At 38.3% G+C, this 16,391-nt stretch overlaps 1 protein-coding gene across 4 annotated transcripts; it reads right to left on the bottom strand.

Moving 5' to 3' along the window:
- Positions 1–2,102: 2,102 nt before the first annotated feature.
- IRAK4 (interleukin 1 receptor associated kinase 4) lies at positions 2,103–16,364 on the bottom strand. Of its 4 annotated transcripts, none has more exons than XM_068933826.1 (12): positions 16,293–16,364; positions 15,690–15,859; positions 14,497–14,642; positions 13,973–14,170; positions 12,617–12,777; positions 11,863–11,927; positions 11,446–11,560; positions 9,744–9,853; positions 7,222–7,405; positions 6,383–6,445; positions 3,897–4,055; positions 2,103–3,804 (listed from the first exon to the last, which is right to left on the bottom strand). In XM_068933826.1, exons 2-12 carry the CDS (start codon positions 15,848–15,850, stop codon positions 3,772–3,774), a joined length of 1,395 nt encoding a protein of 464 aa, XP_068789927.1. In that variant the 5' UTR covers positions 15,851–15,859; positions 16,293–16,364; the 3' UTR covers positions 2,103–3,771. The 4 variants fall into 4 exon arrangements, with proteins under 4 accessions (XP_068789927.1, XP_068789925.1, XP_068789926.1 ...); XM_068933824.1 differs by lacking the exon at positions 16,293–16,364 and adding an exon at positions 16,138–16,289; XM_068933825.1 differs by lacking the exon at positions 16,293–16,364 and adding an exon at positions 16,085–16,189.
- Between the last annotated feature and the right edge of the window lie 27 nt (positions 16,365–16,391).

The following is a 16,391-nucleotide window of genomic DNA, read 5'->3' as shown; positions in this document are numbered from 1 at the left end:
TGCTCAGCATGCTTTAATATAATTAAACTGCTCAAATGATGATGCTTCATTTGTAATCTTCCTCTTGCCCTCAACATGAAAATAACTTGTAGTATTTTGGCATCTCCTTTTAACTGTCTTGCTAATACTCCTGCCTCCATGGGGATATGTATAATACAGCAATTCTGAAGTTTAAAGAGGGAGAGTTGTAGCTGTTTTGAGCTAGGATTTAAGAGGATAATTTTAATGCAAAATACCATACAGGGAGAAAGCTGTTCCTGTAGTAAAGGTTGGGAGAGGCAGGAGGAGGGAAGTACGCTAGCTGTCTATGTAATCAGGAAGATCACAGAGAATGTGAACAGAAGTTGATGTATTCGTCTTTCAGTGAATGGAGTATTAATTAAAACACAGCTGGCCAGCTCAAAAGTAAAGATGAAGCAATTCTTCACATTTATAGCAAGAATATGAATACTGTGACTGATAGGTGTGGGAGGACTCAAAAAGCAACTGGACAAATTGATAGAAGTCAGGGAGACTTAAAAAATATGAAGACCTCACATCTTTCTCAAAAAGCCAATGAGCTGGAAACCGTAGCAAGCTGTTACATTTCATGGAGTAGCACTATGTACTTGGTCTGTACTCATGCTCTTTCCTCAGCAGCTGCTTCTGGCTTGTGTCCCAGACCTGAGGCCTGTGCAGCCCTCAGCTCTGTCTCACTGCAGCCAGTTTGCTATGTTCTGCTGGAGCCAATGGTAGAACTGTTGCCTCTGCTAAGAGGCTTTCTTAGCAGAGATTTTCTTTGGCTCACTTTCTAGCGAGTTAAGAAGGTCTTTTTCCTTTAGGATTTGCTTTTATCCTGCTACTTCTTTCTGGAGTCTCAGCTGAATTGGCAGTAACTCGCTATTTTTCATTCTTTCTTCTTTCTGTGGGTGACTTAAGTTGCTGTGAGTTAGGCTTCTGGATCCTTAACATGCAAAAGGTTTGGATCTTTCACTAAGGGAGATGCTTCCTTAGTGCCTCCTTAGTGAAGGAGGATGCCTCCTTCCCCTCCGAGACAGAATCTACAGCAACCATATTAGGGCTTAGACTCTAATCCTAAGAGCATCTTCAGCCCAGACCTCCACATTTTCTCTGAGCTTCAGTTTTGTAGAACTAGATCATCTCTTTACACACATAGAACTTGAATGACTAAAGAAGTTACTGACTGGTGTCCTGAAAAGCTTTACTGTAGTAATTGCTGCAAAGAGGTATGGCTCCTGCATGGTACAAGCTGCATGCTCCGCTAGGTTCATGTTTTTGCAGGGAATAAACAAAGCCTAAGTCAGCAACTCTTAACCCTAGGCAGTAGCCATAGGTGCTAGGTTTACTGTTTGAAGGCCTTGGAAAAAAAAAAAAAATCTCTGGGGAGAAAATTCCCTAAACCATGAGGTTTCTTTCCTGCACCTTGTGTATTTAAAAAAAAAAAAAAAAAACCACCCACCACCACCAAGAAAACTTCACATTCTCATTCCTCACTACACTGACAGCAAGAGAGATTTTTGAAACATCTCAAAGCTTTTACCAAAACTTCCTTAGCTAAAAGCATCTTTACTCCTTGAAGACAAAACAGTTTTACTACAACCACACACTGAATAGCATTCCTGCAGCATAAACGTTTTCAAGGGCAAATGTCTCTTTGACTGTTGATACTGGTCAGAGAATAGAATGAGGTGCATGAAGAAAGTGAGAGAGGCATGCCCACCCAACTGATTAAATGAAATGCTAGCTACCATGCTTCATTTTCAGTGAGAGGAAAGCTACTGCCACAATTTGGGTGCTGACAGACCACAGAGGTCTAATGATAGCTAAATAGTCCACAATGACAGAGGAACAGAAAATTCACATGCTTGCAGCTAAGATTTTCCCAGCGCTTAAAACATCGCTTCTGGCACATGAACAAACTTGTTCTACCATACCAGATGTGAACAAAAATACTTACTCTTGTTTCAACACCAGAGAGTTACTACAGCAAACACTTCAGAACAACAATATGGATGTATGCTAGCTGCAGGGATAGTAAAGAGCAGCAGTGCTTTAGTAAGGCATCTTCAGGCAACACCTGGAGGAGATGTTTAACACCAAAGTTATGACCTTAATATACGGATTTTATTCTGATTGTTTTAGAACAGTTATTTTCTTTGCAAAGCCACATTCATTTCTGTATAGCTCTATTCTATGCAGTGAAACTGACACAATGTTATTGTTAGAAGCACAAGCAACATAAAATGACTGTTTCCAACGCCAAAGTTTTATTAGGAATAAACACTGGCAACAAGAATGCCAGGTTTTTATTTGTGTTAACAGCTTTCCCAAATTTGTGCTCTATGAAACTAAAGTTGTACAGGCAGATACCTTTTTCAGATTAATTTATCATTTTAAAAGGCAGCACAGAATGAGTTAACGGCCAGGGAGAGTTCTAATGCTATAAATAAAATGTCAAAAATCACATGCTTTCTACAAAAATGTATGTATCCCTGAATGTAGTCAAATTGAATCTCCTTTTTCAGTTTCCTTTGCTCTTTCATAATCATGTATTTCAAACCAGGCTATTTACTTACTCCTAAACTGTCAAGAAAAAAAATGTTCATGAGGTGCAAAAGATTTACATGAAAGTAACGTCTTTATTTACAAAAGCAGCACTCTCACACCTACTTAGTCCAAAGTATTTGGAATCTTATTATTCACTTTCATTCCATTTTCAGTCTGCTTTCATCTGCCAAAGTTTCTCTTCTAGAAAGCCTTCCATGCTGTTATATAAATAAATATATATATATATATATATTTTTTTTTTTTTTTTAAGGTAAGCACTTAATTATTTGACTAAGGAGAATGCAGAATTGGTCCTAATAGTATTATACTGGCCTCAGTAACGCAGGAAAATCTGTAATTAAAAATATACTATATGAAATCTGCCAAGTATAAAAATAATATTGAAAGTATTTAAGAGTCTTCCTCCTAAATAAGTGAGTTTATGAACAAACATTAAATGGTTTGTCACCATACACGGTACAGTGGAAGAAAACTGTATCTAGTTTTATATTTGCATTGCAATATAATTATTTTGCTTGTAAAACATCTAAACCAGAGAACAACCTAAAACATGTTTGCAGCATTTACCTGAATAAAACAAATCCTGAGAAGACTTTTTAAAAAATAAAGTCTGCATCCAGACAGTTGTCACATTCACAAATACTGTCCATTCACATTAACTTGGATTCTCAAGTCAAAGTGTTAGACAAAAAAAAAAGTTTTGAATGGGTATTTACTACTGTCTTCGTAAAAAAGGAACACAAGTGCCATTTACATCAGTTAAATGTTTTTGTCTCCAGTAAATAAAGGTCTCATCCACCTACACAAGAAAGTGATTTGAAGAAAAACAACCTAGCCTCTTACTGTTATCTGCCTTTGCAGAAGACATATTTGATACTTGGAGATCTAAAGACAAATAGATTCTAATATGGAAATGCATTTAAAAAGCTGTGGAGAAGATGTGCCAGGAATGCAACTTGTTAATCTAAAAAAGGCTCTCAGCTTTCTCATGCTGAGGACCCACTGGCTAAGGATATGTGAAAAAGCTCATCTCTTAATAAAAATAGCACAATAGTGACAGGCCAGCAGCACACCTTACATGCAGACCAGGAAGGTCTGGAAAGCAGACAAGCTGATAATGTCACACTAAATACTAATGAAAGTCCGTATTTGCTACTGGTCTCTACTCCATTTAGAAAGCATTTGTGTATCAGAAGAAACACCTCAAGTTGTTATCTCCTCTAGATTCTGCTGGACCTGGAAAAGAACAGATGGCAATATAAATAACTGATACAGTCACCAAGGAATCAACGGCTAAAAATAACCCTTTAATGTGAAGGACTACATACCATCTTAATATCTGGCCTCCTATTTTTTTTTTCATTCAGACACTGACTAGCAATTGAATATACTTTGTCCACTGAAGCAGCATCCCAGTCACTCATCTTCTCATCAATATAATCCTCAATAGTTGCTTCCTCATCTTCAATTTCATCTTTGATGCTTAACTACAAGAGAATTTAAATTGTAAGTATCTGAGGATTATGTATTTCACACTAACATTTTGAAAACTTGCTCGTGGGTGCTCTTCCATTTTCTTTCCCAGCCGTTCTTCTAGACAAAGAATGACAATTTTGTGCATCAGCACTATAATTACAGCAATATTATCTGCAGAAACAGCCTATAAGACGATAAATAATATATATAATAAATATGTATAGTCCATTTAATATTATTTCTCAGTTTAGACAAAATTGTAAAGCAATTTTCTTTAAACTGCATCACAGAGCCATAATTTTCACCCAGTTCAAGGCTCAACACTATTATGCCTTTTTATTTTCTAAGAAAAAGAGTGCGCCAACAAAGCATCTATGTTTACTTAAAAACCCACAAACATGCCAACTTAAGTGCGAATAACTCATTTCTTTTTGTGTGGACTTTGTAAAGCCCTTTTTCTGGGATCGAATGCCTTCGGTTACCACACAACCTTTTACTCCAGTGATAAACTGACCAGGCTAATGCAGTTTCCCCAAAACACATCATCTGTTTTTCTCCATCTTTATTCTGAGGCTTCAGTTTCTAACTGGCTGCTATGACTATTCTAAGCAGACTCTTAGTCTGAACTGAACTTTCAAATCTGATATTTTAGTCTGAAGCTCTCCAACCTCAACACGCTTGCAATGCGGTATCTGTAACTGCAAATACTGTTCGAAGAACACCTCAGAGAGGTCAGTATAGCAAAGGAAGTGAGAAACGCCAGTCGAGGCAGGCCTTCTGCCTTTCCCTGTGGATCAGTCTAATATTGCTTAACTAACATTCAACTACCCCAAAATGATCAAACCTAAAAGTGCCATATCCTCTGTGTAAGGCTCTTCTTTGCCTTGACCACTCTCTATACACCCCCAAAAGTACATTACAAAGATAAACCGTCCCAATCAAATCATACTTTATACTCCTTTTAATCTTACAGATCTGAAAAAGCCTGCTTAAATAACACAATACCCAGGACTGAATTTAGATAAGGAGTTCTCCAAGGTCATTACAGAGCTAAATAGGATGAACTATTATGTCACTCCAGAAGATACAGCTTAGAGGGGGAAAAAAGTTATTAATAGTATACAGGTATTCCCAAACTTGCAGAAGAAAATGATCTACTAACCTACAGCATGGATCAAAACAATCAACCAAAGAAACAAACAATCCAAAACTCAATGCTATTTCACACTTACTAAACAACTGTCTTTTTATAAAAACTATACCAGGAAAATTTTGGATTAATTAGGAATTAAAATTTAAACTAAACGCAAAACTAAACAAAAAGCAAGCTTTCAAGGTTTTTAATTCAAAAGAGTAAGACTTGAAACATTAGTTTCCTAACTAGTAGGTTGAATTATTAATTGAAAAGTATTTACAAAAAAAAAACAGAAAACAAAAAAAACAAACCTTATATCCCAAACTTCCCTAAGGTTAATAAACAAGGTATTTGCAAATTATCAGTAAACTTGGAAGAGATTAGAATTCATACAGGAATGGCAGGAAGCATAAAGAACCAACTGAGATGAATAATTTAAAAGCATTCTGGTGAAAGAGAAGCTATCAGGGTATATGGGTGAAACAGGAGTACACTGATAAAGCTTAACATCATCACAGGTAGAGACAATACCAAAACAAGGAGAATTAGAATATCAGATTAGAAAGATGAACATGATGAGTGGAACAGCAGAAACTGAATGAAATGTACTAGTACAAAGCACACAGTCATGCATTTTTGGAATTAGTAGAAAGAACTTTATAATAAATTGCAAGCAGCTGAGCTTCAAGAGACAGTATATTGAGAAACATCATAATTTACTACCTGTGAAAAAAGACAAGTGTGTGTGTGGGGCGGTGGGGCAGGCTACTCCCAATAAGAATGAATACTTCCAATATTTATGTTGACAACTTGACTCCGCTTCATTAGTCTTGTCATCATATTGAAGAGATACAGACTTGAAGAGTTAGGGAGAAGCTCCAGAATTAGAATAACCAAAAAGACAGATAATCCTGCAGGATAACACTTAACCAGAACCAAACAACAGAAGTTTTGCTTGGAGGGAATAGCAAGTCTATAGAAAGCCTGATTTCTCTACAAAACTAACACCAAAGACTGAACAGTCTTCTACTAGTGAAGAAATAAAAGTCTTTGCTGACTTCTAAAACAAATACTGATACAAGAGCTGTTTTCAGTAACTACACCTTCTTGCTAACTGAATTGTCTCAAAACTTGCTGACCGACTATGATTTCATATACAGGGATCCTGGTTGGGGCAGGGGGGCAGATGTAAAAAGAACATACCAGTAACTGTGGGTCCCGGTTTTCAACTACTGGTGGAAGACCTGTTATTATTTCTAATAAGACCTAGGAGAGAAAGAGAAGAAAAGAAAAAGTATACAACAATCCTTAGCATATATAGCATTTGAAAAAAGGAGCATGATCCTCAGTCTTTGGAGCATACACTCACCGCATCTGTCTTTGGACAAAGACAGCACACTCTACACAATTCATTTTGTTGCTGTTGTTCCTATCTTTATTTTCATTATCGTTTATTAGCAGCGTGGTCTGGGAATTTCAAAGCAAGTTTTTCCCTTGCCTTACATTGTGCTGCTTCAAAGCAAGATGGAAGGATTTCCTAGGTATTCAGATATACCTTCTGGCCTACTTTCTGTAGAAACGAGATGCCATGGAAGACGGGGTCCAGTTCGTTAAGGTCTTGGATCTACTCAGAACGGGTTCATTGTTCTCCTAAATACTAAGGGACTGCCTTTTTTAATTGGATAAGCACTGTGCTCAGCTTTAAGGCAAATCTCACATGGATAGCATCCATCTGCTGTAAAAACACTTGCCGCGTTAATTCACCCTGGTCTTTCATACACAAATTCACCTTTTAACAGAATGGTAGTAAGTACTAGCAGATACAAAAAAATCAAGCTTTAATCAACATATTTAAATGCTTTAGAAGCCAATCAGCAAAGTTTAGAAACACTATCCTAAGGGCTCATTATGGGAAGGGAGGAAGGTGGGCAAAATGAAAACAACAGATCAGAGTGACTTGTTTAATTTCAGATATTCTTGATTTTCTATGTTTTTATCATTTACAAAATGAAGTCATACACTGCTTCTCACATTCTACTTACTACTCCAAAACTGAAGATATCGGATTTAGGTGTTATTTCTCCCCGCAGAGCTTCAGGTGCCATATAGGCTGCAGTTCCAACAATTCTGTCAGTCATGATGGTTCGTGTGAATGTTACAGATGCTCTCGCAAGTCCAAAGTCAGAAATTTTGGGCATGTAAGTCTCAGTTAATAAGATATTTGCACTGAAAAGGGAAGAAAAACAAACACACAAAAGGTTTTTCTCCTAAACAGTACAGTAACTAGGCTTTTTAAACAGACTAACAGTTCTTCGCAAAGTGCTATTTTGATTGTTTCTTGAAATTTAAGATACTTAACTTCTTCGCACATCAAGAAATACAAGAGGCAGCTTTGTTAGAAATTGCTCAATTTCAAAACAAATTTCTCTAAATAAAATACTGCCTGGAAGACAGATTCATGCAAAGATTTTCTTGTAGATTTTTTTTCCCCCTCACGTGCACAGATATAAAAAATTTTTATAAAAGGCCAATTACATTACACATGTTTTGAATACTCTTCCTTTAAGAGGCATAATACAGAATAGTTAGTTTTGATAAACTAGTATTGGATCATAACAGAATTTTTACCTGTCTAAATCTTTACCCAGAATCAGCAAAAGCAGGTTTTGTACCTATTATCCTGTACAAAGTCAACCATTACAATTTCACATGCCAAATGAATATTCTTATTCCTCTCTTGAAAGGAGAGGAGAATAAAAGTAAGGCTGGAATAATTGCAGTTGTTGTGTTTCCACTTCATCTACAGTTTTTGCTGCCCTTGCAGAAAACCTGAAGAACTGGGCTCATCTAAAAGAAGGTATGTGTTTGTAAAATACTGAAATGAGATGAATTACAACATAAATCCTTCTATTGCTTTTAACTTGTAGCACTTGCAACCATATTAAAAACACTTTACTTTAGATTTATGTAATCTTCATCATTTTCTGACCATCTGATTGGAACCATAAGCAAACCACATAGCCAGCTACAACATGCATTGCTTACTACAAACTTTTATTCCCAGCTTCTCCTTCCTGTTTGCCAAACCTTTCCAACAAAATTAGCACAACTATAAGTTATGAAAAGATCTCTTAGTATTAGAACGTTTGTAAAAAGCGTTAAATACACGATCATTGCAAAAGGCCAAGGAACTATCCACCAATGGTCTCGTATTTCACACTAGACTCCTACAGGAAACTGGAGCATCATCTTAACTTCAGTAATCTTAGCTTTTCAACTTGAAGAGATAAGCCCAGAAGATAACTCACATTTTGATACACCACAAAGAGCACAACAGAAGCAAGTTTTATTGCAAATGTTAGGCTTCCAACGATAAATTAACTATCTCCTGGGTATAAACAAGCAAAATATAATGGATAATTCTGAAAACACTAATTCAGTCATTTCTGAAAATGAAACGTCTCTAACCTCCACAAAAGCTGTTCTAGTGCCTGCATGATTACCAATTGCCTCTACATGTCATACGTAGAGGCAAACGAAGAATGAAGTAAGCCTTCTTACATGTTTCTTCATCTAAGTTCTCCCCAGGAGTGGCAGCACTATGAATAGTGCCAGCCATACGTACTCATTGAACTACTCACACTGCAAGAGGCTGCAAAACAGAATCCAAGCGAAAGAAGAAAAACAGCAATACTGTAATACAATTGACTCACAGCAGTTAGAAGGGCGGAACAGCGTGAGATAAAAGAGACATCCCTTCCAATCAGTTGTCCAGAGCCTTATGCAGGGAAGGAAGAAGAAGAAACAGGAACTCTTAAAGCAGCAAGCACGTTTTATGAGGGAGCTGAAGCAAAAACTCTTGTCTTTCCCAACGCGCTGGAGGGTCACAAAACCTAAGCGATATAGATATTTTGTGGAGTGCTAGAAGCCAGAAAGCTATTTAAATATTCATCCGTAACACCAAACCAGTCAGCTATGCTCCTTCTTAACCCACAGGAGAAATATGGCATCTGAGCACTTCTTGAAACATTTGGACTGATTTGGTATTTCAGAAAGAACTGAACTGCTAAGGGAGGGGGGAGAACGGAGGACGCACTGAAACAAACAAACCCACCCTTATTCTGAGCTCTATCTCTAGAAAAATGTATGTTGCAATAAACAAGTGAATATACATTAATCCTAAAGAGTCCTGCACTTCTTAAACCTGTCTCAAATCAGATTAATGTCTTTATAATAAATAATAGTAAATCAAGGAGACATTCAGAAGAAATGCTCTAGGAAAAGAAAAAAAAAAAAAGATGTATTTTTAACTTTAAAATTCCCCATTTATAAAGTCCTAGCACAAGTATTTTTGTTTTCAAGTAACTATTTGATAGTGGCAGATCACAACAACCTCATAATTATCTTTAGAACTGTGTATGGGCGATGTCCTTGGGGCACAGGCAAGATTATGATGATGGGTGTCACTTGCAGAAGAGATTGTGCCCTTGGCTGAAGTAGTGATTGTTTTCTCTAAAATGACTTTACCAGAAAACATTGCACAGTGAAAGTCAGCAGGTGTTACCTTTTAATATCTCGGTGAATATGATTATTTTCATGCAAAAAGTTGATGCCATTTGCTGTACCTTGAGCAATTTTACATCTTGTATTCCAAGAAATTGGTGGAGTGCCATCCTTTAATGAGAAGGGAGAAAGGGAAGTACAAAGGTGAAAAATCTATCAAATGTATATACATATATACGTAAAAGCCATTAGGCCAGACTTTGAAGCAATTAAAGATGTAGACAGACATCTGCCTGCTTTTCAAAAGCCTGTTCTGTTCAGAAATAAAGACACTTGGATAACAACTGAAACTTAGTGAAGAATACAAACCAGGACATTTAGCACTCACATCACTTGTTACCTTCTGGATCTCAAATTAGAAAATAATGTGGTTCACTGAACAAACTGGTGGCTCTAAAAAACCGTTTCAGCAATTCAGGAAAAAAAAAAGATTTAACTGATTTTTTTTTTGGGGGGGGGGGTGCACACACACGCACACACACACCCCCCGATCCACACACACCCCCCGATCCACACACACACACACACACACACACACACCCCGATCCACAATCTTCCAGACACTACTGAAAACAGAATCCAAGGAAGTATCAGTTACAACACTGTTACATCTATCCTCGTTCTACTTGTGGCCAATTAACGTCAGTTATGAATTGACTTCTTGAATTTTTAACATCTCTAGTCATTTCTTCAGTGCTGAGGCAACATCTCAGTATCAGAAAAAAACAATTCCATATCTCAAGTCAAGGTCTAATATCAAGAAACAGGTTTTGCACCTCAAGCACTTTAGCAGGGGCAGTATGTAATCAATAAGCCCTGGCATGTTCTCGACCTCCTAAATAACTTATGAACCAAAAACTGGGACTATCTGCAGCTTCTAGATGCTTGTCCCAGTATAAGAGGTGCATCAGCACAGAAAAAGGCAAAACCACACTTTTTGGGGGATATGGAAGTAGCACCAGCCCAAAACGTTCATCAGATTACAACCTCAAAAACTGCATTTACTTAGTATAAAGCAGATTAAAGGAATTCCTTTAACAGGCTAACATGGACACTCATCTACTAGTTTAAGTCTGGCTTACTATTGGTATCACTGTGCCAAGTGACAGTTTGTCCCTCATACACAAGAGTTACGTTTATCAAAATAAAGGCAATTTATTACTTAAAGGCCAAGGCTAAAAGATACGTCATTCGATTAAAATAAAAAAAAAATTTACATAAAATACTATCACAAAAGAAGTATTTCACATCTGTTCAGGCACTACAGAAACAGATACACAGACTCTGAACATCGTGTTATAACTGATATCACAAGGGCAGTGAAGAGAAAGCACATTTTTGCTGCAGAACCTCAAGAGCTAGCAGAGAGCAAGCCAATGACAGAACCAGGAACAACATACTGCAGCACCTACTGCTCTGCACCATACAGGCAGAGTAAGTCCAAGCTTCAGTACTGCTTCAGGTACTGGTACATCTAATATGGTTAGATAGCTCACCTGCTCTGACTAAGTAACATCGGGCGTAAAACATTGGTATAAAACGCTATTGCAAGAGAACCTTCTATCATATAGGCCTTCCTTCCAGAACACGGTAGTAAAACGTTGTTTGACTACGATAGTTAATGACCATTTCAAGGATAATTTCATAGATACCTTCACCTGAACAAAATAAGATGACCAGAAACTAGAAGAGATTTTACTTACCAGACAAGCCAGTCTGTCAAGCAATGAACCATTGGGCATGTATTCATAAACCAGACACGGCTGAGCACCATCACTTGAGAAACCCAGAAGTTCTACTAGATTCTCATGCTGACACCTATGGCAACAAAAACTCTTACCAGATATGGTCTGCAACATTCCCAACATTTGACAAAAAGCAAAGCACAGGCAACTTGATCCCCAGTTCCAAGTTGCAGCCCTGTGGCACACAGATACCATACAGGTATTTGCAGGGGTGCCTTAATGTGAACACCACATAGTCACATTTTTTATGAAACATTCTCACTTAGTATGAAAATTTTAACCTAAGCCAGAAAGACAAAAATAAGAAACCATGCTAGTAAACACGCTAAATGTGCCAAAAAAAGCTATAATGACATTGTGTGACACTGTACTCACTTAGCCATCATTTTTATTTCTTGATCAAATTGCTGTTTCAAATCTTGAACACTAACACCAACTATCTACAAAGAAAGGATTTGACATTAATATTGCAAGACTGTTCATCCAAAAAAAAAAAAAAACAAACAATTGAATAGTAAGTCTTACTTTCAATTAGTTGCTTAACAGCTGCCTAACTGTTCACTGTATTTTTTTACTGAACTCAGTAATGAAATATCAGAGGACTATTTTTAAGTCCTTGGAACATATTATTGGGCAAATTGATCCAGTGTCAGCAGAGGCACTAACTTACTGTTTCATTCAATTGCAGTTACTTACTAATAGCACTTTAACTAGTTACGAAAAATAATTATTCACACAAAACTACTACTATGAAGACTAAAATCCTACAGCAATATATATTTAGCTTGTGAATCACCCATCTGATTGCGTCAAAGAGAACTTAAGGGGCAAATCTCCCTAGTGCCACTTCCCCTCTGCCATTTCTTGTGCACTTTGCTCTTTTAGATGACTGCCTGGGCCACACAAAGGAGAACTATAGAGAGGGCAACACTTCATCTTTGGTGACTGTGCCAGCTCATACTATTCATGGGACTACAGCCCGACAGTCTCAACCTAACTGAAGTTTAAAATGGTGACACTTTTTTGAAGTGTAGCGTAGCATACAACATTTTCCACAGATAAACAAATTTATACTTTAAAGTATGCAGTTATTTAAAAAAAAAAAAAGTATATAGTGAGGACTACTCACAGCAGCAAGTTTCTTGACAGCCACATTTCTGCCATTGATGTAGCCTTTGAATACAACTCCAAAGCCACCTTCTCCCAGTTTATTACCTCCAGCTGATTCTGGTCGTGTATCAAAATTATTTGTAACGCTTTCCAAGTCATGAAACCAAAAACTGTGGAGATCTAAAGGGCACATTTACCATTTAGCACAGAAGTATGTTTTCATCTTTCCAAACAGCTGTATCAAACAGATTCTCCCTCTGCTTCAGTTCTATTAAACTAAAAATTTGTCACAATATAAACACTGACACAGTGGAGCCCTACTTCCAGATTCATGATGCAGACATCACAGAAAACTAAAAGCAGAAAAATTATATTTAGCTAGGAGTAATATTCTTCGTAACTGGCAGCGTAGCAGCCTTCTGATTGTAATTTTCTGTCATTTGAGGTAAATGAAATTTAATATGCAGCAGAGCACAGGGACAGCCACGCTGGGTCAAACGTTAAAATGTATCTAGCTGGCATCATGTTTATGGCTGCAACCAAAAAATGGAGCTCTAGGAAGGAAGGAGCAGACCAAGTACATACTTTCCTCGAATGCTTTCCCAACCTCCAATAGTTGGATCCAAGTACTAAGTACTTTTAAGTCAAAAATCATGCTTCTCTATTTAACAGACTATGGAGGAGGAATCCATCAGAAGCTTCCCCACCTACATCATGAGTCCATACAGGCTTTTAGCAACCACAGAGTACTTTGGCATGAAATAAATTCCATGAAGAATCACGTCCCCACCACCTTCCCTTCCCCCCCTCCCGCCCCCATTTGTTTTGTTTTGAATCTGCTACCTACAAGCTTAATTTGACATTGCCTAATTCTTGTATCAGAGTAGATGGTATACTGTCAATTTCTATTCACCACTTCTATGCTTGTAATGGTATTAGAAGCTTCTGGAGTTATCATCTCCCTTCAGTCATCTTTTCTCCAAATGTCTTAGCCATTCCTCATATGTGAGATTCAGCTTTAAAGCACATCTTGCTAAACGGTCCACAAAATCAGTACTGAAAGAGGGCAAAAGGATTGTGTGTAGCACAAAATAAACTGCAATTTAATTAATAGTCAACTGTTTCATCACAGTAGCTTTCTTAGTGGCAAAGTACATCTCGCTTTCTGATCTCTGTTACCACTGGCCACGTTCACAGTCACACCGAGTAACATGAACAAAGACAGGATGCTCTGTATCAGGATACTCTACCCGTGGATGCACAGTGATAACAAAATACTTGTTGCTCTAATATGTTCCTATTATTTATTTCACATGGGGTCAAGGATAGGTCAGCAAAAGAGATTGTACTTTAATTTATCAAATTCTGTGCCTACCTGTGTTACTAGACTGTGAGCTGCTGTTCTCTTGACTTAAGTAGGAAGGAGCTGAAGCTTGCTTCTCGGTATCCTGAGCTAAAGCAGGCATTACAGATGCCACTTGTTTTTCCTGTATAGGCAATTGTTTCTCATGTACAGGAAAGGTCTCCTGCGAAGAAAGAGGTAATGTAACTTCTTCTGCCATCCTTACAGCTTCTGCAAATGGAGTTTAAAAAAAACCATTAACCATATCAGGAATCAAAAAAAGAGAGCTATCATTAATGCCAACATTTACTCAGATTAGGAAACATAAGCTTTATGAAAAGGTTACATTCTGCTAGCACGTGTAAGTTGTAGAACTCCATTTAAACTTGGAACACACTAAACAATTTCTGTGTTATTAAATTTATTATAAATAACAGAAATATAGCCACTTCTGGCTATTTTGAGCTAATCTTTTCTGATTTTGAAGTTACTGTGAAGCTGTTTAACATCTTAGAAAAGCGAGAACACAGTACAAAGAATACATGGGTAGCACTAACCTGGAAACAAAAGACTTGCTGGTGCTAGGAACTGATTCCTAATCAGCAGATCCACAAGATCACCAACGGTACAGTTTGTTGTTCCCCAGTCATAGAGTAATTCACAGGTGGGACTCTTTCCCATTTGTGCAAACGCCTCAAATCTCCTGAAAAGACAAATTAAAACACAGCTTTTTTTAAAAAAGTGACCTGGAGAAACATAAAGAAAGAAGAGAGATTAACAGCAAACGAAAAGAAACTAAAAAATTAGAGTGTACTGAATTGTACAGTACAATTGTTTGCAGACTTTCAGAAAACGTAGATAAAAAAACCACAGAGATTTAAACTCAAGTAAAATATGCATCAACATTTGGCTTCATCATCAACACTGATATGGCTTCAACATCTTGTTTAAAACACAGTATGTCTGCATTTGTGACTAACACATGAGAGAGCAAGAGCGAAAGACAGCAAATCAAAAATGTTTATGGTTTTCCTCCCCTTTGGCCTTCACACTTTGTTTTGAAAGTTTAAGGACAAGAATTAAGAAGAAATTGAGATCCGTTATTCTGACTGATTCATTACTATTCTAGAAGTGATATAAAATGAAAACAAATGAAAACCTAAGGCTATAAATCCAAGATGATAGATAGTTTAAAACACATAACCCTTAAAAGAGCTTGAGGATTCAACAAAGTCTTCAAGCAACAGTAAGTTAATAACGTGCTGCTGACATTATGTTTCATTTAAACATGTTAATTTGAGGCCTCAGACTCCCCACATTTCTTCCCCCCCCCCAAAAAAAAAACAAAACCTCAGAAAGTGTCTTGTAAGTGTCTTGCGAGGATCAGAAGTTATGGTCCAGTTTTCTGTCTTTGCTCTTCCTGTCTAAAGGTACACAGTGAAATCAACGTCTTTAAGTCACTGCAGTACAGCAAGTTACCCAGCCAGTGCTCTATTACTAAAAATATTTATTTCTGCAGCTCTAATTAATTCTAATTTCCTTGGCCAATTTGATCTGGCTATGGCTTGTCTGAAAACTGAACTACAGCACAATTAGGATTAATTACCTTGAGCTCCCTAAGGAAACTGTACTGTCAGTCTTAAAAGTACTTACAGGCAAAGAAACGGCAACAAGTTATAATACAAAGACAGTGATATTGATGTTAAACAGTTAAGAAGCAAGGTTATGTTATGTGACTTCTATATAAGACCTTATGTGCATTTGGTTATATCTGCTTTCCCCAGAAGGGTTGGTTATATCTACTGCCAACTTCCTCCATCCTTCTTGTGGATCCACGAAATCTGCCAGCTGCCTCATCAGTCCATAGCTAAGGCAGCGGACGTAAGTTGAGGTCGTTACAGACTTGCTCATCTTCAGGCCCTGAGAAAGACAGCGAATCTTTTCAGTAATGGGATCGTTTGGGCTTATCACCAGTGAGAAGTTTTTAAGATTTTTTTACCGGACGGGCTCAGCCAAAACGACCGCCAGCCCCTAAGCTGGGCCCTAGCCCCACCCAGTCCCTTCCCATCCGCCCCCTTCCCGCCCCGAGGCCAAGGGCTGGGCCCTGCCCGCCCGCCCCCCGCGGCAACGGGCCCTGCGTCTCACATCATGGCGCCGGTACCCGACCCACACGCACGGCGACCCCCGCCCCCCGCCACCTCGCGTCGCTTCGCGTCGCCTCGGAGCCCCGACGCTCCCGGCTCGGCTCGGCTCGGCCCCGCCCACCTCCCTCCCTCCCTCCCTCAACTTCGGGCCTTCTCGCTGCACCACTTCCCCTTTAAGTTGGAGTGACGCAACCACTGACGACACCAACCTCCTCGCGACACCCGCGACGGAAAACGGCTGCTCGGGGAGGAGAAACCGGAAGTGCTAGTTTCCCTCTGCCCCCGCCCCCGTCCGCCCCCGCGCGGCT

The sequence above is a fragment of the Struthio camelus genome, chromosome 1 (genome assembly GCF_040807025.1).
Source record: "Struthio camelus isolate bStrCam1 chromosome 1, bStrCam1.hap1, whole genome shotgun sequence".
Taxonomy (NCBI): domain Eukaryota; kingdom Metazoa; phylum Chordata; class Aves; order Struthioniformes; family Struthionidae; genus Struthio; species Struthio camelus.
Note: the sequence above shows the minus strand (reverse complement) of the source record. Positions and strands in the feature narration are given on the sequence as shown.